The sequence below is a fragment of the Coffea eugenioides genome, chromosome 6, assembly GCF_003713205.1.
Source record: "Coffea eugenioides isolate CCC68of chromosome 6, Ceug_1.0, whole genome shotgun sequence".
In the NCBI taxonomy this organism is placed as follows: Eukaryota; Viridiplantae; Streptophyta; class Magnoliopsida; order Gentianales; family Rubiaceae; genus Coffea; species Coffea eugenioides.
In genome coordinates this window covers 39,054,148-39,080,398 of record NC_040040.1, presented here as the reverse complement: position 1 = coordinate 39,080,398, position 26,251 = coordinate 39,054,148, and the positions used below count along the sequence as shown (strand labels likewise).

Below are 26,251 nucleotides of genomic sequence, written 5' to 3'. Positions count from 1 at the left end.
GAACAATTGAGTGGTAGATGGTCTCTTAATGGAATGACTGTCCTTGTTACTGGTGGCACCAGAGGCATTGGGTAAGCAAATTTCTTCAAATATAGTTCCTGGTATTTATATTTATATCAAAAAATTAGTAAATTCATTTCAACATTTGTTTTTTCATTCACTCCTCAAAAGGGTATGTTAACTGTTAAGAACCAATTGGACAACTTTTAATGAGCAGAAAAACCTACTCAATCACGGTCATATCTCGTTTCGTATACATAAATCCCTGCTTCCTCCATTTGTTCTAGTATATATGTGCGATTATGTCCCTAGTAGCTTTAATGCAACATTCAAAATGCGTGTCCCCATTTTAACTATTTGACCCAAAATTTCAGGCATTCCATAGTGGAAGAGTTAGCAGGATTTGGAGCCATAGTATACACATGTTCAAGAAACCAAAAGGAACTTAATGAAAGGCTGCAAGAATGGGTAGCAAAGGGTTTCAAAGTCTATGGTTCAACTTGCGATTTGGCTTCAAGAGCAGAAAGAGAGGAACTAATGAAGAATGTCTCTTCCACCTTCGACGGCAAGCTGAACATACTGGTAAGTACAAATTCTGATCCATAAAAGGGGAAAAATAGTTGGTCCATCTATTTCTTGATTTGTTAAAGAATCATAAACATCATTTCTGTTTAGAGTTTTAGCATTTGCATCCAAAGTAATTCTTAGGGGAAATATTTGGGATATCTTGGTTTGAATTAATTTCCCAAATGCGGACTGCAGTGCAGATATTTTGTAGGACGTGCCAGCTGAAAGTGAATGGTATGCTTAAAAAGGAGTAATTTAAGAAGCCTCCCATCAGATTTTTAACAATTTGACTGCCATTCCCAAAAGTTTTGAAAATATCACTAACTTCCCTTAAAACCTATATGCTTGTAACAATTTACCCAATTCAAAAGAAAAAAAGCAAGAATAAAAATATGATTTTAGATGTGAGAATCTCATTTGATTCCAAAAGCACCCCTCACCTGTAATAATAGTTAATTCAATTATTTGATCTAATTTATTATTTCACTCATGGGGCCATTATTATATTTGATTAAAAAGAAATTTCTATCATCTACAACTGAAAAGAAATGACTTTCGAAATTTAACAAAAGAAAATTTCTTTTTCATATATTAAGATTCTCGTTATCACCATCATAATAAGAAGAAACAACGGAACCAAAGTTTTCTCACATCCAATTCCGTTAGACCATCAAGTACATAAGAAAAGCTAGCCTAGTATTAGGCCCTTTTCTATTGCCAAATTAAATTTTAACATAATCAAATTATGATTAATTTCGTTTGTAAACATCTCAATTATATTTCATGTTTGAATCCTTTTATTTATCAGGTACATCATATATAATTCCTTTATCTATCAATTTATTTAATAAAAAATGTACCTACTGTTGTTTTCATTTTTATATAGCAAATTTTTTAATTGTTTCTCTCTATGAATATGCATAAAATATTTCCAACTTCCAAATTGCTCATAAAGAAGGTAAGTGATATTTTCAAAACCTTACAAGAGGAAAGTTAGAAACATTAGGGGAGGAATCTTAAATTATCCCTACTTAGAAACTCGAAAAACATGTTTGACTTGATTTCTAGTTTATGGAAGAAGTGGGTAAGAATATATTATTTGAAAGGTGTATCTTCACCGGTTATCATTTCAAATTCCACGACGACCCTGTGTTTGCTTGTTGAAAATGACTTATAAGGACGAAAAGTTCGATTCTAAGAAAAGTAATGCTGTGGGCTTTAAAACAAATTTTGACTTTTCAATTTGTTTTTTTTTTCAATTTGTGCCCACCCTTTATTTGGACTAGTGGATGGGGCATAAACTGTGTGTGTATATTTTAGAAAAAAAGCAAATAATAAAAATGATATAGAATAAAAAATTAGTTAGAGATTTTTGGGAGGTGATGCAATGTTCATTAATGAATTAGTTAATCAACGAGTGCAACGATAGCTATATAGTAATAGTTATGTAGGAGTGGGAGGTTTTCTAAAGAAAATGTAGATAGATAATGGTAAATATTCAAAGGAAATTCTTAGAATAATAAATAATGACACTTTTTGTTAACACCAAATCCTTACTTACGCTTAATTGTATAATAATAAGATAATAATATGGGTCAAAATTTCAGGTTGTCGGGATTGTAGTACCAAAGCAAAAAAAAGGATAAATTACACTAAGCTCCCCTCTAATGTTTGAAAATGTCAATGACCTCCCTTCTTGATTTCATAGTAATAGGAATATCCATTCTATTTGATAGATAACATCAAAAACTTTCCTTTGTCCTAATTAAGAAAGGAAAATTAACTAGTTTTGTTATAGATTCATTTCCGGATTCCCAAAGACCAGGGCTAGTTTTCCTTTTCTTCAAAATTTATGGCTGGAAAAGATCAATAGCACCTTCTTTTTTATAAGTGGGAGGAATTAAATTCAAAACCTCCTATTTACAATCTTTCTCTTCTTACCACCCAACCAATGACACTTTTTGTTAACACCAAATCCTGTTAATACCGAATCCCTTCTCACACTTTATTAGATCGTAAGATAATAATATGGGTCAAAATTTCAGGTTGTCGGGATTATAGTACCAAACCAAAAGAAAGAAAAGGGTAAATTACACTAACCTCCCCTCTAGTGTTTAAAAACATCACTGACCTCCATTCTTGATTTAGGAATATCCGGTCTTATTTGATAGATAACATCAAAAACTTTCCTTAGTCTTAATTAAGAAAGGAAAATTAACTAGTTTTGTTATAGATTCAATTCAGGATCCCCAAAGTACTCTTGCAATGACATAAGTGATTATTTCCAAAAAGATTGAGAAAAGAGACTAGGGCTAGTTTTTCTTTTCTTCAAAAATTATGGTTGGAAAAGATTAATAGCACCTTCTTTATAATAAGTGGGAGGAATTAAATTTAAAATCTCCTACTTACAATCTCTCTCCTTACCATCCAATCAAATCCATCTCCCCCCTCCCCATCAATAGCACTTAATTATATGTATAACGTTATAAATTGGCCTCTGCTTGGTCTTTCATTTTTAGATTAAGTGCCTGCATTTTAAAAAGTAAGTTTAATATATTTTTTTTAAGTTTTAACTTTGCCATTAGAGTAAGGCAAGAACTTGGGCAAATTCAGTGAACAGCCCTACTTATTGACTGAGTGGTGCACAAGTTGCCACATCATCCTACTGAAATATGTTAATCCAAAATTCTCTATCACTCAAAAAAGCCTTACCGTGGTTTGTGTGACAGTCCCACCTCCCCCTAGGGCGTACCCAAGGGTTTGGCGGACCGCCTGCCTAACTTTCGCCAGGACTCAGTGACATATCAGGAAATTTTACAAATAAAACCTCAAATATAAAAGCGATATTAATTATAACCTTTTACATATACACTCATGGGCCTCCAGTGTCCACACAATCTATATTACAACCAAGAAGTCAACTTGAAAAAAAATCAAACCAAACAAGCTGGCTAGACATCTATGAAGTACTCGCTTGAGTGACTAACAGACTTAGAAGAAATCGAGGGCTTCCTCAATTCAACCTCTCATGTTCTCATCCCTGTAAGGAAAACAAATTGCATGGAATGAGCTAAAAGCCCAGTGAGGTTCCAAGTAACCAAGCAGGTAAAACATTAGACTAGATACCATACACCGGATATCAAGAAAACAAGTCACACTCAAATAGATCATGATCCAGTATCTAGTTAAGCAAGTAGCCAAACAAATCATGCAAAAATGTATAGTAAAGAGCATATTCATAGTAAAGGATATAGGTTGCTCTCAGGAGCAAGTTCCACTGCAGTTTGATCAAGGTCCGTTGACTCTCCGTCAATCACGAAAGTATAATGTCGTAGATCACCACTTTACACCAAATTTCGTCTACCAAACATATCCCTTATCGGGCCCGAACGTCAAAGAAGTACCTAAGGTTCGTCGACCTTCTCGACCAAACCCTTGTCGGCTCGATTCGACCAACTAGCCCTGGGTTGGACTTATAGTCCCAGATATACAGAAATTCAGAATCTGGCCCCAAGTATTCAGTAATCAGAAATAGAGTCGTTGGTTGTTATCCAATGCTCATACAGAAAAAGATTGGAGACGTTAGTTGTCACTTAACGCTCCGTATTCAGTAATCCAGAATAAACAGGTTAGGAACTTGTCCTTTATCCAAGGTTGCCCAGCTTACCCGACCACTCTAAGCCTGGTCTAAAGCAAAAGGTCCAACGAGGGCGCAGTTCAGTCGTTGCCGACCTACATTCACGCATATGCATGAGTAACCCTAGTTTCCACTTACCCGACGTCTCGGATAGGGTCCAAGGCCCAGTTCAACCACTACAAGAGAGATGTAGCTGGTCTACAATTCAACCGCTACAAGAGGGTAGTAGCCGGTCTACTATTCAACCGCTACAAGAGAAATGCAGCCGGTCTACAGTTCAACAGCTGCAAGAGGAATGCAGCCGGTTTACAACCATGCAAATAAACATGCAAGTCCACACGCAGGATCGATTAATTCAAGTTCATGGAGGTCGAGTGCGAATAAGGACACACTCGCATAGCCATAATCAAGTCACAAGTAATGTTCAGCAATTCACGTTCTCAAGCGTTCCAAGTGTTTCAAGTCAATATACAAGTCACATACCCATCAAGTCACTGGTTCATGCATAAATATGATATCAAGTGTTTAGTCAAGTCAGGTCATTTGAGTGCACTTAAGAACACACTCGCCTAAACAGGCTCAAATCACAAATAAGCTCAGCATATCATGTTTCAAGTATTTCAAATCCAAACAATTGAAAACTGGATAGGTATGAAAATCGGATCAAACAAGAAAACTGCAGAACTGCAGAAATCATAAATCATAAATTTTCTCAGCAAATCCGGCCACAAATCCGACCAAATATTGGCCGGATTCAAGGCCGGATTGACAGGGAAGGTAGAAAATTTTTGAGTACTTATTGCCCCGAGCCGGATTTCTGGCCCTATTTCAGTTGCACAAATTGGCCAGCACGTGTTTTAACACAATATCAAATGTTTAGTCGAGTTAGGTCAAGTGTGATAAAAGTACACACTTGCCTATGAGACGATAAATCAAGTACCTAGCAACTTCTAGCAACAAGGAGCATGTAATACACAGTTGGAACACTCACCAATCAATTGCAACACTTCACTTTAACCCTGGTTTGTCCCCTTGAACTCTCTCGAGTCCTATGGTCACATACTATAGTAAAAGACTAGCAATACAAAGCCAAGATATATGAAGAAATTGAGGTTCCAAAACTTTATTTAGAACATGCATCAATTTACAAGTTTTATACCCGTATAACCTATCAAAATATAATATTTGCTTGTTCCAAATTGAGGAGTAAACCTCATGTACTTTGCTAATCAACGTTACAAAAGTCATTTAAAGCACAAGAGTATCACTTATAGTCAAACGTTTGGAGAAATTAGAAAAGACGTTCAAAATACAAAGTTGGAAATTGTCCGACCTAAAATGATTTGAAGAAACTCATTTCCTTTCATTTAACCATCAATTCCACTCATAAAACCAAGCTCCAAATGGTGTAACAACTCTAACTTAAAGTTGGAAATGAAAGTAAGAATAGTTCTAGGAAAACAGAATTTTTCTAGTTTTGCGTGGTGCTATTTGAAAAATCATAACTCAAGCTTCCTAAATCCAAAATTTATAAACTTTATACCGTCGGAAAGTAGACTCAAAGAATTACAATTTCCCCGTTGTAAGATTCTATCCAAAAATCTGTCAAATTCCAACCTAAAGTTGCTGCTTCATCCAGTCAAAAGACAAAACAGGTATGGAAATTCAGTCAACTTTGAAAAATCGTAGATATTCATAGAAATTGAGAAAAATTATGAAATTTTCATGGTTGATAGTATCCTGAATCTAGTTTCAAACGCAACAAGCAGAACTCAATTTTGACTTTTCTACATCAAGATATAACAGATTTCCTATAACTGCTCAAGGTTCCCTGCAGACAAATTTTCAGTAGCACTTCCTTTATGTTTACCAATTTTCCAGCCATTTCAAGGCTTCATTCTCACCACAAAACAGCCTCAAATCAAGCATATACATACCAAGCCAAAAACTCACTAAATCATGCATATATATATATATATAGCGTATAACTAGCACCTACTGAAGCTAGAAAATGAAACCCTAAGCTGAAATTCATACTCACAAGCTGGAATTTTCTTTAGGCAAGTCAAACTAGCATATAAGAACTAGATATTTCACATAGCAAGACCATCAAACCATGGCTAACCCTTAAACATCATATATGGGCAGAAATTCCACCATAAAATCTGAAAATTTCGACATCACTACTTCAAATCATGAAATATCTCATAAAACTACCAAAATTGAAACCCTAAACCACTAGTTAGCAACTATTTGAAGTAGGGAGAAGTATCTTGCCAAGTTACCTTGAACCTCCAAGAAAGATGGAAGCTTAGTGCTTTTTCCTCTAAAGTCTCTCCACTCAAGCCCTTAATCTTTCCTAGTGATCAACTTTTATGGAGTAGTTTGCAAGATTATTGGTTGAAACTCAAGATTCAAGCAAGAAAGTGAGGTGGAAGATGAAGTTCTCTTTTTTTTTTCCTCTCCAAGAATTCGGCCAAGCTAGGTGCAAAATGAAGACTTCTTTGGTCAAATTTGGTTTTAGTAAAGTTAAGACAAGTTTGGTCAAAGTCCAACTTCCAAGGGTTTCATGACACTTGGCCCTCCTAGAGTTTAATCTCATCTCTTTGTCTTCCCAAACTAATCTATCTAACTAACCTCTAATTATCCCCTAGCATCTTATAAAATAACCTCCCTTTATACAAATTTCACCTAGTCGTCAAAATTTTACCGCACTTACCGCATTAGCTAGTCTCACGCCCATAACGCACTTCAAATTTAACATGTACTAACTTATACCAAGAAAATAATTTAAAAACTTGACTCACTTATAAAAATGATCGAGAAAATTAAGGCAATAATTTAAAGTAAAGAAAATGCATTCAAAAGATTAAAATAAAATAAATAACAACCTACTTTTCCGGGTCCTCACAGTTTGATAGCGGTAAACGAAGTTTTGGCTTGTGCTCAAAATTCAAAATACAAAGTCTATTGTTCCTTAGGTCTCTCTAGAGCTCCAAGCCTCTACTCCAAAAACTTGTATTTCGCTTGGAATGTTTTAGTAATTGATTTTTCTCTAAAATTTTACAAATTGAGTATACTTAGTCCCATGTTTTAAGTGTTTATCTTCGATTAAGTAAGCTCCAAGTACTGGATCTGCTATTTTTCCTTCGTTCTTAAAGCTTTTTTCCCTATTTGGACTTTTGACAAACAGTTTACGGGCAAAAAGAGTGTCCTAAACTAAAAACACTTTCTAACTTTTGTACATTACCTTCCTCTGCATTTCTCTAAAGAAAAAAAAAACATACAATGCGTTATACATTTTAAAAAGATTTTGAATGGAAATCAAATTAAGGAGTAGCAGGCTTTTGTTCCTCTCCCTTCTTTCTCCCAAAATTTCCTGCCCAATAAGATTTTATTTTTAACTCTCCATTTCTATCTGTCTAGAATGAAATGGGGAAGGAGTATCATTTTCTACCTATATTTTTCTTTTTTGTGGAACCAAGAAGATAATTACACGAAATTTAAGATGTGAGCAAGTCCTGAAACATTAGAAAAGAACGAAGAGGATGATTAGCTAGTATCTAGGAGCTTATGATAGCAGCTTCTCATGGTTGGCCTTGTTAATGAGTAGATCCACTTCTTCTCCTTATGCTCCCAGCCACCGAACTTCATCGGCTTTGAGGATGAAGGAGGGACCGTATTCTTCTTCAGTACAATTGCCACACATAAGGAGGTGTTTTAGGATTTTCTATGTTGGGAAGCAAAGGAGAGTGAAAGTGCAGAGATAAGTGAAGAGACAGGCTGTGCTCCTGTAGGCCTATTTCTCCAATACTTAGTTCCCATGGTTAATGGTTAACCAGAAGTTTAGAGACTCCTCTCCTCATGTGAATCACTATTTCTCTCTCTTGAGAAGTGTGCTTTCTCTTTCATGAGAGTTTCAAATTCTCAAATTCCCAAACTACATTTCAAATACAATATGAAATCAAGAATTCTCGAGCATTAAATCCCACAAAGGATTCATCAAAACACTGAATTTCCAAGAGATAGGCTCCATAAATGCATTCCAGAGGCAAATACAAAACATTAATGAAGCAGGAGGATCTGTCTCACTAAAGAAAGAGGAACTTGAACTGGAATAGATGCAGAAATGTTAAGTGTTGCTGAATACTTATCATATGCCTCAGACTGGCAAGTTTAGAGCTACTACTCACCTAACTTTGCCAAAATCTTGAAAACTCACATTTAGCTTGCTTTTCACTTAAGTTCTGATGGTTTAGCTTGTGTTTTGCTCCTATTGAGTTTTAATCTCTTTGTATAGTTTTCTTTAGTTTCCTTAGTTGAGTTTTAAGTAGCCTTAGCTTCCAGGTGTCGAGTCTCCATCCCTCTGTGTCCTTCCAAGAGTCCAAGACCCATGGTAAAGCTGAGCTAGTGACAAAAGTGTGTGGTATCCCTTTAAAGCTCTTCAAAAAAGAATGGAGGAGGAATTGATGGAAGTTATGTAGAGATTTTCTCTTACTAACAAGGAAATAGGTGGAACAAACCTAGATTTGGGGGATATAGATATAGGAATAAAGGAATGCCGGGCTAATTTAGTTGGGAGAGTCATGGAAGACAAGATTGCCAATTTGTGGGGTTTAAAAATTTTGCTATAGCAGCATGGAACTACCCTAAAGACATGAGAGTTCTGGAACTAGGACCAAATCTTTTTCAATTCAATATCCCAAGAGAGGAAGATAGGGATAGAATGTTGAATGGAAGACCATGGATCTTAGACAATCAACTCTTGGTGTTAAGGAAATGGTAGATGAAAATTGAAGAGGATGCAATTGCTTTTAACATTGCTCCATTATGGATTCAAGTGTGGAATTTATTGGTGCACTGGATATCCAAAGAAACAAGAAAGAAAATTGGGGTAGTGTTTAATGAGGCTGTACCACAAAGTGGAGGAAAAGAAGGGAGACATATTAAGATCCTTGTCATGGCAGATATTTCTCGATCTTTAATGAGAGGAACAATAGTTAAGCTCAATGGGACAGTTAAATGGATCAATTTTAAGTATGAACAATATCTAGAATTCTATTATAAATGTGGAAGAGTTGGATATAGTGAGAAGAGCTGCAAGAATGTGGTAGCAGTGGGAAATGGACAGCTAGACAATCTGTTTGGACCATGAATGAGAGTTGGGGGAAATAAGGCTCACCACAAAAGGAGGCAACAACAAGCAGATACACAGAGAACAGAACTTATTGGGGAGTCAAGAGATAGAGTTGAGAATGGATTGCAGCTCATAGAAAGACAATCTGGGAAGGCAAAAGTAGCATCTGAAAATCCAAGAGGAAAAAGCACTAGTTACAAGGGAGATAAGTGGAATGGGAAGGAGACTTATTCTATGAAGGTAATAGAGAGAGAACAGGCTAAGGTGATGGAAGAAAGCAGCCAAAATAACAAAGTTGAGCTGAGCAGTGAGCATATATAAACTGGTGGACAGATGGGTAGAAACAACCCTCAAAATGTTAAGCTGGAAGTCATTTAGATCACAAGTAGCAGCCAAGATGAAACAAAAAAGGGGTTAAAAACAAAAAAAAACCCCTTGTGGTATAGCTAATACATAGAAAAGCCCCCTGTAGTATAGCTAATACATAGAAAAACTCCTCGTGATTTTAAAACATATAAAACGACATCTCATATTTTGAACTAAATTGTAAACTAACAGAATTCATTAAACCTAATGAAAATGATGGTGTCGGCTGTTAAACTTACCGGATTCCGTTAAATTTACAGTTAAGTTTATCGGATTCCGTTAAATTTTTCATTAAATTTATCGGATTTCGTTAAATTTAACGAATTCTGTTAGTTTACAATTTAGTTCAGAACATGAGGTGTCATTTTTTATGTTTTGAAACCACGGGGGACTTTTCTATGTATTAGGCATACCACTGGGGGGCTTTTCTGTGTATTAGGTATACCACAGGGGGACTTTTTTGTTTTTAACCCAACAAAAAAGCTAGAAGGGAGGGTATTCCAACAGGATGGTGAGCAACAGGCTAAGGAAATAAGAAATAAGAAACAACAAAAAACACAAGGCATTCAAAAGGAAATGGATGATGAGGAAAATATGCTGATTGATGAAGGGACTTCTGATAACATCAAGTTGGCAACATTGAAAAAGTAAAATGAGTGAGAAAGCCAATCAAATCACCATTAAAACCCAAACAACCCCTGAAAGAAATGAATGAACAAAATTTCACATTAAAGTCTCAAGGGAAAAGGAAGTTCTGCCTAAAAGATGAGGAAATGATGGATGCTGAAATAGAAGAACATGATTAGAAAAGAAATAGAACGTTTGAAATTGCATTGGCAAGGTCCATGAAAAGAGTGGGAGAGGAGGCCAACCCAACCTGATTTCTAAAGTTCAAATGAGAATATTGGTGTAGAATTGTCAAGGAATAGGGACCCTTTTGATAATTCCCCAGTTGAGGGAGGTAAACAACCTCCTCTCCTCCAATATGATATTTTTGTGTGAAACAAAAAATAAATATAAGTATATGAAAAATGTCAGGAAAAGATTGAATTTTGAGTAGTGTGTTGTTGTAGAAGCAGTGGACAGATTAGGAGGTGTGTCTCTGATGTGGAACAATGACATGAAAGTGTTGAAGGTTATGCAATCAGCATTAACCATTGAAGCACATATTTTTTACCAGGAAACTCAAGTGGACTGGTGGTTTGTAGGCATTTATGCCAGTTGTGTAGACAATATTAGAAAGAACCAATGGAAAATAATAGAAAATAGGAAGAGGACGTGGGGAAGCTGATGGATAATTGTAGGTGATTTCAATGATATAACATCCAATGAAGAAAAATGGGATGGATCTGCAAGATAGGAATGAAGTTTCAAGGATTTTAGAAACTTCATAGCTAACAATGAACTCATAGACATAGGCTTTAAGGGTTACCCGTGGACTAGGAGTAACAACTGAGAGGAAGAAGGAGAGATAAGACAAAGATTGGACGGGACACTTAGTAGCCTACTTTGGTTCCAATCCTTTGATAAAGCTAAATGCACTCATGTTGAAAATGTTGGCTCTTATCACAATATGTTGTTGATTGACACCAATCCCCAAAACTGCAATGAAAAGAAAAGGTTTTTCTTTGATAAAAGGTAGCTACAACATGAAGAAATCTACCAAGTAATCAGAGAGGCCTAGAATAGGGATGCTGTAGGATCTAGAATGTTAAAAGTCGCAAAGAAGATCACCAATTGCAAGATAGCTCTCCTAAAGTGGTAGAATGGGTTTTTAGACTAATAAAAAACTAAAAATCAATCAAATTAAGGAAAAACTGGAATATGTGAAGAAGTCCAAGGAAGAGAATAGGAAAGGAAAAATCGGAGAGTTGAAAATACAACTAAAGAAAGCTGACTCAGAAGAAGAACTATATTGGAGTCAAAAAATAAGGTGTAATAGGCTTAAGGAAAGGGACAAAAATACCTAGTACTTTCATGCAAAGGTTAAAGGGAGAAGAAGGAAAAATAGAATGCAAAACTTGCAAAAGGATAATGGATCTTGGACCTGCAATGAGGAGGAACTGGGAGAGGAAGTTGAAGTTCATTACAATCAACTGTTTAGCAGCTCTGGAAAGAAAGGTTTAGAGGAGATTTTAAATGAAATACCACGCACAATCTCAACTTGACCAAAAATGTGGAGGAAAAGGAGATTACGGATGCAGTTTTCTCCATGAACCCAAATAAATCCCCAGATATTAATGGTATGAGTCCCCTTTTTTTCTACAAATTTTGGTACATTATCAAAAAAGACATCATCAAAGCCATCCAAACCTTTTTCCATACTGTTTTAATGCTCAAGTCTGTGAACCATACAGTGATCACTCTTATTCCGAAATTTGACAATCCAACCAACTTGAAGCATTATAGGCCCATTAGTCTTTGTAACGTTCTCTACAAAATTATTTCCAAAATTCTAGCCAATAGGCTCAAAAGGGTTTTAAATCATTACATCAGTAGGAACTAGGCTACTTTTGTTCCAGGTAGGCAGATTATTGACAATGTCATTATATCTCATGAGTTTTTGCATCATCTAAAAAACAAAAGACAAGGATATTTGCATATTTTGCTCTAAAACTAGACATGCCAAAGGCATATGATAGGATGGAATAGAAGTTTTTGGAAGATATAATGAAGAAGACGGGATTCTCTGATAGGTGGATTAGTTGGATTATGAGTTGTATCTCAATAGTGACATATTCTTTCAGCATCAATGGAGAACTAAAAGGTTTTGTAACTCTCAAAAGAGAGATTAGACAAGAAGATCCCCTATCCCCTTATCTATTTTTGCTTTGCTTAGAAGGATTTACCAACTTGCTGAAGAAAGCAAAAGAAGAAAAAAGGATAATAGGGATAAGAATTGCAAACAAAGGCCATCCATAACACCTCTTTTTTTTGTAGACCCATAACACATCTGAATTGAAAGAAATTCTAAGGAAATATGAGTAAGGATCTAGATAGATGATAAATCTAGAAAATTCCTCACTGTTTTTTTTAGTAAAAATGTAACACAGACAGTGCAAAAGGAGATTTGCCAGAATTTTGAGAAGATCCAAGTTGTGTCTCAAGGTAAATACTTGGGATTACCAATGGTGAACACAATGACCAAGCAATAGATTTTTGGCTTCATTAGGGATAATTGTCAAAAGAGGATAAAACAATGGAAGAACAAACTGCTTAGTGCTGTAGGAAAAGAAGTACTACTCAAAGCAGTGACAATGGTACTCCCTACATATGCTATGTCATGCTTTGGCTACTAGCCAGACTATGCAAGAAGTTAAGCTCTGTGATGTCCAATTTCTGGTGGGGAAAGGAAACTGGGAAGAAGAAAATACATTGGTGCTCATGGCACAGACTAATATAGGGCAAAAAGAGAGGTAGAATGGGGTTCTAGGACTTGCAAAATTTTAATAGAGCTATGCTAGGGAAACAAGTGTGGAAATTGGTGACAAATCCTAACTCACTTGTGGCAAAAGTTTTAAAAGCCAAGTACTATCCCAAAGAATCCATTTTCAAATGCAAAGTACCATGGAACGCTTCTTGGATCTGGCAAAGCCTAGTGGGAGTAAGGGAGATGGTGGAAAGAGGAACCATGAGGAAACTAGGGAATGGTAAAAGTAAAAATCTGTGGAAACTCAAGGTAAAGCATAAATTGAAATTGTTTATATGGAAATGCATGAATTTAGCATTGCCTGTTAATGAAACAATCCATAGCAGGACCAGGATGTGAGATTTGATATGTTAGAGTTGTGGGGAAGATATAGAAACAGTAGAACATCTTTTTTTCCTCTGCAGATTAGCTCAAGAAGTATGGTTATTATCACCAAAGAAATGTGATGGACTAGTTGTACACATAGGGAATTTCAGTAGATGGTGGAGTGTTTCGATAGAAGCAAGGAACAGGTCAGCAAGAATGGAACACATAGCACTCACTGTCAATATCCTTTGACAACTTTGGAAGGCTAGAAATGATAGGGTTTTCAATGCATATCAAAGACATCCACTTAAGACTATACATAAGGCACAGAGTGAATGGATGGAATACAATGTAGTCTTGGAGAAAGAGAGAAAGATGAGCATACCAGAAACAATAAGAGTAGAACTGGACTAGCAAGAGGAAGGGACTAATAGGAATTAGAAAGATGGGAATAGGCATCTTGGCAGAGAATAACAGCAGACAAGTGGTAGCTCAATGGGCCATGCAGAAGTGTAGTTCAGGAAATAAATTTGAGGACCAAGTTATGGCAGTTAATTTTGCTTTATGTAAGACAAGTGAACAGTAGTAGAGTAAAATCCAAGTCAAAATCCCACAACAACACCTGTTGAAGATGATTAGAACCAACAGAGCCAAGAAAGTGAGCTTATATTCTCATCTAGAGGACATTAGTAGCTTAGGCTCTATGTTTGTGGAATGCTCATTTGTTTTTGTCTAGCAATGAGAATAGTGATAGAATTAGTCATATAAGCAATTATGTTTTAAACATATCTTTTGCACTTGTATAGCTCCACTTTGAGCATTTGCTCACTAAGTGTATAGTTCATACATACCAACAATGAAAATATTTAACATTTTCAGAAAAAAAATAAAAGAAGGAAGAGAACTTGCTTCCCTTCAATTTTAATAATAGGGTTAATAATAAGGTTTGTTCGAACTACGGATCAGACCTCAAGATTTGATCAATTACAATGAAACCCTTCACACTTATAAATGTGTAACAAATGTGCCCCTCATGTCAATCAACTGGCGTTAACCTTTAACAGACTTATGGCGTCTAAACAAATTATAACTAAAAGTCCTATAATGCCTATAAGGACCCTAATCCCCTATTTTTCCTTGCTCTTTTTCCTACGTCCTACTATCCCACCATCTAACTCCAACATTCTCAAGAGCTCTAAAATTCGCTGACAACATGGCTTCGACAACAAGCTGCCACAAAACATATAACAATGACTACCCCAAACCTCTTAGTACATCAACACATCCCATAGTAAAGGATCTGAAGCCTTCAAACTGCTAGAATTTGGCAAAAAAATTAGCCACTTGCAACCACCTAAAAGCACCACCTTTACCTCCAATCCAATCCCACATTACATAACTTTTGTAGAAAAAGCCCCACGTGTGATAATCAAAATACAAACTTCAATTAAACAAAAAAAAGTTACGAAGCAAGTTACATCTTACTATTTATGTTTTAAAATCAAATCCTAGAAAAAAAATTGATTTCCCTTGACATGGGCTCTCATATTTTTCGGAATTCAATTTATGGCTGTATTGCTTTCTGTAGTAATGGAGGATGCAAATGGTGGAAAGCACTGCGATTGAGGGAAATGAGATATCTGCTGTTATATGAGGAGGATAATAGTGGAGGAAGTGGATATGGATTGTGAAGGAAATGTGAGGAGATAAAGATAAAAAGAACAAGAGGATGGGACAATGGAGGAGAAGAACTGAAGTTGCAAGGTTGGTGGTGGTGAGTGGGTAACCAGAGTGGTTGAGACTGGAGATAGTGTATTTCATTTGTTTTTTAGATTTCTGTTTCTTGCTACCATATGTACTAAGTGGTCGGGTTATTAGATTTTTTCTTTTGTTTCCTATATTTTACTAGTGCTTGCTATTTTCATGAATTCTTCTTGAGACAGTGTTTTGTTTTTCAAATAAAGCTCTTATCTTCATTCTTTCTTTCCACAATCATAACCAGGCTCTCATTTTTTCTTCTTCTTTTTTTAATTTTCTTCCCATAGTGTGAGTTTTCATGTTTTTTCAATTAAATAGTTTGTTCTTCTTTCATACAAATATGCCATTACCAGGCGATTATTCTTTTTTCTTTTTTCAAAATTTTTTTGGTTTAAGTTTAGCTATGTTGTCACTCTCTCAAGAAGAGGGTATTTGGGTCCATTTGTCGAATCTGTTAACTGGGTTTAGGCAAAGTTACTAGTGGGGGGTAAGTGTTATTTGCTCTAACCTTAGGGCTTGTTTCGTAGTTTGGACAAACCTCAAAGTAGGTAAATGTAATTAACCCTTGATGACGTGGATAAGTGTGTACTGCTCAATCTGTGGGTGGGGCCATGGATTGAGCGTATCTAAGGTTTTGCCTAGAGGATTACTTTGATAATCCATGCCCACCAGTCTAATCTTGCCACGTCACTAAAATCCTCCTTAATCTACATCTCACTAATTCCATAGGACCATTACACATGCCTTTATTTTTCGGAGCTCCTTGCTTCCTTTTTCGATCTTTTTTTTTGCCCCTTCGAATGCCACCTCTTGTTTCCTTTTCTTCGTCCTTCTAAATCTTCCAATTCTTTTTTTTTTAACTCTTAAAACAACAAAATTGGCTAAACTCCAATTCTAGACCAATAATAGACTACTTCTCATGCTTTTGACTTATGTTGATTTTCACCTAAGTTTTTTATTTTTTAATCTTTTTTTGTATATTTTGGATAATTATTCCCCAAAATAATCATGTTATTTGGCCAATAAATAAAAAATTTGGGTAAAAATCAACATAAGTGAAAAGCATGAGAGATAGTATATTATTAGTCTAAAACAAAATAATTTTAACTTGATATTGAATTTTTAGTCAATCGTACTGTTTTAAGAGTTTGTAACAAAGAAAATAACTAGAATCCAATGATTTGGAGGGGAAAAAAAGGGAAACAAGAGTGGTTAATTGAAAATAATGGGTCATTAGAAAGAGTTAGAGTGGTATGAGGTAGAAGTGTCAATTGGATTTTCTGAGTCGAATTTAGGCAAGTTCAAATTCGGCTCACAAATTATATGGGTTTTTTGGTTTTGGGCTTTTGGATTTTGGGCTTAAATTGAAAAGTTCAAACTTAGTTTAAACTATTGTATGAGATTGGAGCTCAAATCGAGTTCGCCCCAAGCTCATAATTAATACATAATTAATATAATATATATTTTATAATTATGAATTATTATAAATTTATATATAAATTATTAATATTTAACGCCATAATATGCATAATTATAAATTATAGATGTTATATATATATATATGGTCATGCTAGTATACGGACCAGGCCTGAGCCAATTGCATGGCCAAACTGGGCTCACATTTAATTCGAGTTTAATATTTATGTCCAAACTCTGCCTAGTCTAATTAAAGTTTAAGTTTAGCAAGTTATTTTGGCTCAACAAGCAGGGCTCGAGCTGGGCTGGCCTCATTAATAGCCTTAGTATAAGGTGTAGTTAGTAAAATAAAGGACTGGTACAATACAAAATATTATACGTACATATATTATATGGATTTTTTTCCAAAAGTACAATTAAAAGTTTCGCATAAAAATACATGTTCGGTATAATTATGCATATTAATTTGTACGTGAATAGTATGAATATATTTGAAAGTTATGGAACTAAAAATACTGTTAAAATTACTATATTATTCAAAGATTATGCTATATTTGAATCAATTTAAATTCTTATCCTTATGTATGAGACATTAAGTTTATTATAATTTTCACTTTTATACGTATAAATTTAGAGAACTATCTTATATGTTGCTGTTAATTTGTATGTAATTAGGAAAATAAGTCATTGTCCTTACTCAAATTTTAAAATTTTTTCAAAATTTGAGTATAATTCGTGAAGAATAATATGCCAATAGTTTATTACATGGTTTACACAATCAATTGAAAAGTACAAATATTTTTCAAAGCATTTTTGAAATGTATGAAATATAGAAATTTTTTTAAATTATATGTATGAACGTGTATTATACGATTGTAATAGGGGTATTTACTAGGATGTGGGGCTTGAAAAATATTAATGAGATAGATATTAAATGGGATTCTGTTGACAGGGTGGCACTTCATTGGCATATGTACTCAGGTGATCGTCAAGATCATCCTGATATACACTGTATTCTTGCCATTATTCTGAATAAGCTGATGCCTTGATCCTATTGTCTATCATTCATGTATTCATGAGTTGGGATTGCAGAATATTAAAGAATTTGATGAATGTAAGAATGATGAATGTTCTATTGTAGGAATAGATACATGGCATATATCTTTATTTTAACAGGTGAGAATAAAAAATCTAAAGTGAGAATAAAAAATCTAAAATAAGATCATACATATAGAAGGCTTTAGAGTTTCATGAATAAAAATCTCTTTTTTCCTACCTTTTCTTCCTTTGGAAGAGAATTTAGATTTTTATTTTAACTTCTTTTGTTTAATATTAACAACATGAACAAAGAAGGTAAAGGGTAAATTTGTAACATTAAAACTATTATAAAAACTGACTGGATAGAAAGTATTCGTACGAACGGTCCATGTTATTTTTGTGAGGACCTGAATTTTATTTTACTGGCTTAATTAATTAATTATTTATTCATTTGCTCCAATTAAATTATTTCATCCTTTTAATTGCATTTGCATGGAACACTGTCTCATTTTATATTTTTAAAACGTTTGCTAGTAAATTTAATTTTTCTACGGCTCGATTAGTGAGAAATAGTGAATACACATTTTTCGAGGCAAAATTCGGTTCAAAAGCGCAGTGATCTTGGAGAATTAAGGATGATCAATAGTAGACTAAGAAAAGTTAATTGAGGGATTAGAGGTGAGTGAGTTAAGTTAAGCTCAATTTGCAACATTAATGGTCTACTATTCATTTGTTGACTTTTTGTACCAAAGCACCTTTATGTCATTTCTTCCTTGTCATTCCATCACTTCACCAACAACACACACAAACCCTTTCCTTCTTCTCCTCTTTGGCCGGCCACTCTTCCTCATCATCTTACCAAAATTTCAGCTAGCATTTCTTCCATTTCTACTCCAAAAACACACTCCAAACTTGTACCTTTTCTTGGAACATCACTCAAGCTTGAAGGGAGACTTGAAGGAGGAAGGAACCTTGGTGGTTTAGAGCTTAAACTCTAGTGGTTTGGTCTTCATCTCTTGGAAGTAATGTAACACCCCAAAGCTCTCATTTTTCCTTCCAACTTATCGTTTGTTTAGTTAGTTTTAACTAGTTAAGCATTGGGTTGTTGATGGGTTCAATGAACCTTGACTCTAAGTAGATGTCTTGAGATGGCTTCTTAGGTAGCGGCCTTAAGGAATTATTGTGTATTTAGTTGTTTGTTTGATGATTGTTTTAATGAATTATGGCTTAGATTTGGTTGGGAAAGTTGAAAAGAAAAGTTGAAAAGAGAAAGGAGCAATCTGTCGGAATTTCTGCTGCTTGTTTCCCTGATGTTAATTTCGAATTTTGTGGTTATTTTAGTGCCAAAATGCTTGTTATATGTTGGTGTTTATGTGTATCAATTATCTCTCAAAAAACATTTCATTTGGTTGAATTAAAGTTGGGTTAAAGTGAGAATGCAAATCTGAAAAATTTCTGATCAGGATACCAGACCAGTGTGTATGTATCAGCCCATAACTTTTTGTCCAGGAGTCAAAATCAAGTGTCGTTTGTGGCATCTGAAACTGGACTCCAAGGGCTTTCCAACGGTATAAAATGCACCTTCTAGTTCTTTTTCTATGAGCCGTAGTGAACCGGAAAATTTGACTGATTTTCCTCACTGTTTTCATCCGAGAAACAAGCATAGCTGCAGATTGTAGCTCATTTTTACCCATCTTATAAAACGAATTTTAAAATAGTTTCTTCCAGTGAATTTTGACATTTTGAGTCTAGTTTTCAATGCCACAAACCACGTAAAATTTTGAGTTGTGTAGCTTTAGTTATGACCAGATTTTGAAACTGTGTCAGGTGCTCCAAAACTGGAAATTCCGTGAACCAGGTCCCAAAAATCAGCTTTCCAAAAACTGTTGTATCTTGGTGTAAAAAGGTCCGAATTGAGTTCTGTTTATTGCATTTGAAACTAGACTTGGAGTTATTTTAGTGGTATAAATTTCAAGGGTTGATTCTATTTCTATGAATTTTACCAAATTTTCAAAATTTACTGAAAATGCAAGACTGTTTTGCTCTGTTCTTGCTGGAACAGTGAGTTGGAGCTAAAATTTGAATGATTTTGGATTTGAATCTCGGAAAAGTGTCTTCTAGAGAGTTTTAGTGCATTAAATTTAGTTTCCAACAGTATAAGGTTTCCAATTTTTGGTCTTACGGAACTCGAGATATGATTTTTCCAGGTGGTGTCACACAAAGCTGGAATTTTCTGGTTTCAAACAAAATGCTCTTTTAAGAACTCTCAACTTTTCTCTGAGATTGTTAGTTCATTTTAAGTTTGATTTCATGGATGGATACAAGGTCTCTTTGCACATTAGACCTTCATTTTGAATCTTGGTTCCCAAAGGATTAAACCTCTCTTGATGCGTTTTCTTGGTTGCCTAACTTTCTTGGTTAATTGCACCTCAATTCATACTTGAGAAATGGATTTCAACCCCTAGTCTTATGCCCTTGATTTCCATGACGTTGAACTCTAAAAGTGGAGCGTTTTAGCTAGAGTAATTTTTGGAGAATTTCACTAGTTTATACTCAAAACTTGGAACCTTCAGCTTTAAAATTTACTATGGAAATGAGTGGAGTTTTGATGAATTCTGACTCCATTAGTTTAGAAAATGTGAACGCTCCTTATATTCTAAAACTTGGGCGTAGGACTAGAAGTTTTGAGAGATGGAAACCATCTTCCTTTTTCTCGATTTTCATGCCGAAAGTAAAAATAGTACTTTCGTTTGGAACTGAGGGTTCTTGCCAAGATTTGACTCGAAAATGACTTTTGAGTTTCCTTTGAGTATTATTTCAATGATTTAGTGAGAAAGGCTCCTTTAACTTGACTCGAACTTGTGATCTTGAGAGTGGGTAGCAAGAAGATATTTTTCTTATTAGCCTTGGTCGAGTACCTAGATAATCGTGATTGTGCATGTCTCAGGTGGTCACGTGGACGCCGAGGAGTTTGTCTGACCTCTCGCTTTTGCTCTTGTTTTGCCCTTGACTTTTGGTGAGTGTCAAGTGCATGTTCAATGTTACTATGATTGAAATGATATTTGTACAAGTGCTCTATGATACCTGACCTTGTCGAGGCGAGGGTGTACTTTACCGCTCTCGTCCTCTCTCTTTCTTGATTAAATGATACTTGTTACATGAATGTTTGTGATTTGCACTTGTACTCGAACATGTTTTAACTCGTGAGCACTGAGCGGCAGCATGTACCACACCCTATTTGAGTGGGAGGTGCCTCTCATACCAACTCAGTACTATGATCGATTCTCTGAGCGGCAGCGTGTACCACACCCTATTCGAGTGGGAGGTGTCTCTCATACCGACTCAGAGCCATAAACAATTTTAAGTCGATTGGAGTTTTGTCTCATCGATCAATCTTACTTGTGGGGACGCCCCAACCCATTGGCTAACCTCGTAACTCGAGCCAGCAATGGTTTGGTCGAGAAGCTTGGTGAACCATGGAAAATTTTATAATTTGATCTTTTGAGATCTTACTTGGCATACTCGATTAGTATCGCCACCTCATGCTTGTTTGGTTCCGAATCTGAGTAGGTGTTATGTTGAATGGAGGAAGTAAGTGGAGCACTATGGTCTTGTTGTTACTTGAGTTGACGGAGAGTCAACCCCGGATGGCTTGAATCGATCGGGACGTGAAAATAGCTCCTAAGAGCTCCCGTATCCTTCCATGTGTGTTTATTTCCTAATTGTGCATTTAAATGAAAGTTCATGTTAAAATTGCTTTCAAGTATATTATTTGATTGATTGGTGCTACTTGCTTGCTTGCTTGATTTTCTTAGCCTCACTGAGCATTAGTTCATCCCTTTAAGTTTGTTTTCCTTAACAGGCTTTGGAGGTGGAAGTTGGAAGTTCTAGACTAGCGACTTTTGGTTGAAAATAGTATACTTTTGTATATTGTTGGAGACCATTAAAGTGTAAATTTTGTTGTACTTGGGTATTTTGGATTGTGATTGTAAATGGTATACTTGGGAGTTTTGGGACTTGTATATTCGAAGTATTTTTAAATTAAGTCGATGGTTGACTTGTGGTTCTTTATTAAACTTGAATGAGTGTGTGAGTTCTGACGAGAGTTGGACAAGCGTTCCGCTGATACCTGAGAGTTCGCCCTAAGGAGAGGTGGGGGCATCACAATTTTAAAATCAAGAGGGGTTGTTCTCACTTTGCAAAAATTAGAGGGAAAGTTAGTATAATTTATCCCTTCTTTTTTAAGAGAATCAATAATAGAACTCTATCTACCTTTTGATGACTCTTATTTGGAACATATCGATCACAGATGAAACGTCTTGTCAATTAAATAAATTGTTGCAATTGGAGTGCACCTAGCACGACTATCGATATGTATTCTCCATGATTATCAACTTTGCAATCATTAACATATGATCTACGTTCTCTGCCCAATGAATTTCTCATTGGATAAGAAATAGTTTAATTTTCGAACTCATCTGTAGTCCATTACATATTCATTGACCATTCTATCTTTATATGTTTCAACCTTCAGGTTAACAATGCAGCAGCAATTATCTTGAGAAGAGCAACAGACCTTTCTGCTGAAGATTTTTCACGTGTATTGGGAACAAATCTTGAGGGTCCTTACCACTTGTGTCAACTTGCGTATCCGCTTCTGAAAGTATCAGAAGCTAGAAGTATTGTCTTTATCTCATCTGTGGCTGGTAGCACTGCATTGCCGGGTACTTCAATTTATGGAAGTTCAAAAGGTAATACGCACCTTTAATTACTCAATTACTAGTATCTAATGAAAATCAATTTTTTTATGTTTTTTCTTTTAACAATTAGCGACACGTATACTGTCTTACTCTAATTGGAAGGGAAGTAAGACCTGATTATATGAGGAATTAGTAGAAATTGGAACAAAACTAAACCATAAAAATGTGCTGCTAATTGAACTCTGTTAGGATTGGGAATTTAAATTCTTGACTTATAGCCTAGAAACCGCATGTTGATTGAATTTTATATTTTTTTTCTGATACAGCGTATTTAGTATCTAAAACATCTGCTTTAGTAACAGTGCCATAATTAACGACTGAAGCTTAATTAAAATATGTGTGTGGATAAAAGAGAGTGTGTGGATTGTTAATCGACTGATAATCCACTCATGTTAATTGCAAAAGACATGTAAATGACAATAAAGAAATGATTAGCATAAATAGTTACAGTGGCAAATCCTGTAAAATATAAATTTCCCCAGTAGCAGTCTTTCGTTCGTCACATGCTCAACTTCTGAAGGAAAATGTCTGAATTGATTGAAATGACCATTTTTGTGGTTAATTACCTATAATAATTCGACATATAAAGAAGGATTCAGCTTGTATAGTTTTAAAAGCTTTTTCATTTTTTTTTCTTTTTTCTTTTTTCACCTCTTTGTGCTTTTGACTAAAGCTAGGTTGCACGTGTGTGTGTCTTTTTTTTTTTTTTTTACCGGAATACCCGCACATGGAGAAGAAACGCTACCCTAATTCTTAAGCCAGGTTGTGTTGAAACTTGAAACTTGAAATGTGCATTTCGAACATTTTTTACCATATGCTTAAATGTTGACCTTACGTGCACTACTATCAGTAAACTAAAAGCAAAAACACAAAGATTTCTACCTTAGATACGGGCTACCCAAAAAAAAAAAAATTAGAATTGAGCCAATTGGGTAAAACTTTAATTTTTTTTTTTTATAAATACTTCCAGTATTTATACTGATGCGAAAAGTAACATTCCTTTTTCATTTAATGCCATATAAATTTTCTAATGAGTAGTTTCATTGCTTGATATAATAAAAGTAGTTGGTTTTCTTACTCGAACCACAAGGTGCTAATCGCATTAATCAATTAAACCAAGTAGCAAACAAGGAAGTTTTAGAACTCTTTTTTTTTTTGGAATTATTTTTGGTTATATTAAAGTTTAAATTAGAACTGACATCCCTCTTCAAATATGGTGTTTGTCAATTAAAAAAACAAGGAAGCTTTGGAACTACTTTTTGTTAGATTGAAGTTTAAATTGAAAATTTTCACAAGTTTAATACATTATACGCCAGCAGTTCAAGGAGCAATTTAGCCCATTGCTTTGTTAAATTTTCTAAGTCGCTATGTTCTTCCTATAATTACAGGTGCAATTAATCAACTTACGAAGAGTTTGGCATGCGAATGGGCAAAGGACAAGATCCGCGTCAACACAGTTGCACCACATGGTGTGAAAACTACTCGTCCAAAACTTGTAAGTTGATTATTAACCTCCAAACTATTTCTATTCTAGTTATTTAATACTAATGGGAATGGCTCACCCTATATGTGTGCAAATCTAGAAGGAAAAATTTTTAAAAGAAAATTTATTAAATTTTTAGTTGTTGTTGGAGTTTTTTTTTCTTTTTTAAATATGGATGAAAGAATTGTGTTTTTTCTTTTTCTTTTTTTTTTGGATAGAAAGTTATTGGTGATTATTGCTTTATTAGAAGTTATGTTAGGCCAGAAATTGTGTGTGTATGTATTTAATTATGTGTTCTTTTTTTTTTGGATAGAAAGTTATTGGTGATTATTGCTTTATTAGAAGTTATGTTAGGCTAGAAATTGTGTGTGTATGTATTTAATTATGTGTAGGGGGGAGGGATGGGTTGGGTGGGATGGGTTGGGTGGTATGGGGGAGGGAGTGTAAGCAAGAGGTTTCGGGCTCGAGTTCTTCTGCTTACATTAAAAAAAAAAATAAAATTATGTGTGTTTATTTTAGGAAGATGACAATATCATTTTGCCTTTTATTCGGAGGGTCAAATAGGGATCATAAAAAATGACACAAAAAGTTTACACTCTCCTCTGTCCCTTTAAATATGGTATAGATATAGTCATAGATGTTTTGCTAGTTCTTTTCTGACATATTTATGGAGAAACAACTAATTTCTTAAATTTAGAAAAGGTTAAAAAGATTCTTAAATTAGGTTAATCATGTCCTCACAATATATGTGTATGTGTGTGTATAAATATATATAAAGTGGGATTTTATAATGAATTTCATTCAACACTTTATAAGCTAATTTGTTAGTACTAAAAAGTTGGACAAATTTGTGTCTTTTGGAAGTTGGTTTATTAAAATTAATTTATAAAACAGCTATTAACTTCAAACAACCATTGGAATTGGTTCAGGAGATTTCTAAGAGTCCCTCTTGCTATCAGATTCATAGTTCAAATCTTGGATATAACACTTGGACGTAAAGAGGGGTAGGAGATTAAAAAAAATAAAAAGCCTTCAAAAGTTCCTTTTGCCAAGTTGTAGTAAATAAAATTCACAAATTGATACCTTTTTCCTTGGCAACTATTTTTTTTCCACTTAAACCAAGTCAAATTCATGTTTCAGGAAGCAACAAAAACCGAACATCTTTTAGTTTGAATTAAAGAAAGGTATTTTTCTAAGGATACTGGATAAGCACAGGTTAAGCCCACCATATATCAATTTCAAACATCATCATCCACTCTCTCAATTTAGGATTCTACCCCCTGATTTCAAAAATTTTAGCGAAGGAATTATAAACTTTTGTAAACAACTAAGTGGCGAGCCCACCTCTTCTCTTGGTGCACATAATAAAAGAACCCTTAAAGCAAATTCAACTGTATATAAGTTTACGAGAACAAACACATTAATGAAACACTTCAAGACACCGCACGTATATTAGTTACGCCGCTAATCTAATTGATGAACATTCACAGGAGGACTATGATGAATCAATTGCTCTACAGATGAGGCCTATTATGTCTCGGACTCCTCTCCGCCCACTAGCCGAGCCAAATGAGGTCTCACCACTGGTGGCATTCCTCAGCCTTCCTGTTGCATCATTTATCACAGGTCAGGTTATTCAGGTAGATGGAGGATACTCAGCAGGTTCCTACTAGGAAAACATCCCAGAAGTTTGAATCTTTGTTCCATAGTTTTGCAGTCAAAACTTGAAAGTTTTGGCAAAATTGATTCAAGGTAAAGATGTGTAAGAACAAATGTGCAAGGTTGTTTACAAGAGTGTCACTCTACACGTCGTGTAGATTCTTATGTTTGTGCATTTTTGTATTAATAAAGAGCAGAAACTTTGTTTTCCATTAAAAGCTTAAAATATCTGCCAAAAGTTTTCACATTGCAGAATTTTGGTTCTTGAGCACTTAAGCAACTCGAACAACTTGCAAAGAAGAAAAAGAAAGTAATTTGGCTAGGAGAGGTGCGGATTATGTCACTCTCTGAGAAGATTGCATCTGTAGACATAACAATTAGGATAAGAGATGAATGAAGTGTTGCCCCTAGAATACAACATCCGAATTTATCTTGTTACTTCTCCTAAATCTATGCAAATAATTGACGCCACAGCCTTATACAATACCTTATTAATGCCAATGCAGTAGTAAGATAGAATGAAGAAGAGACTTAAGAAAAATGGCGTGATATACTTGTTCAGAACCCTCTAATTGTAGGTTGAAAAAAATCGGATATACAGTTCTAGATATTAGACCGCAAATTTTTTTTTTTTGTTGCAATGCAGAATTGTTTTGTATACAGGTAAAAAATGTTATTTTTTTAATTATTAAAA

The 26,251-nt window shown here is 34.9% G+C and overlaps 1 protein-coding gene across 1 annotated transcript; it reads left to right on the top strand.

Annotated features, from left to right (window-relative positions):
- On the top strand, positions 1-25,671 carry LOC113776184 (tropinone reductase homolog). The gene is made up of 5 exons (XM_027321291.1): positions 1-71; positions 375-582; positions 22,190-22,406; positions 23,804-23,910; positions 25,389-25,671. Exons 1-5 carry the CDS (start codon positions 34-36, stop codon positions 25,569-25,571), a joined length of 753 nt encoding a protein of 250 aa, XP_027177092.1. The 5' UTR covers positions 1-33; the 3' UTR covers positions 25,572-25,671.
- The last annotated feature ends 580 nt before the right edge of the window (positions 25,672-26,251 follow it).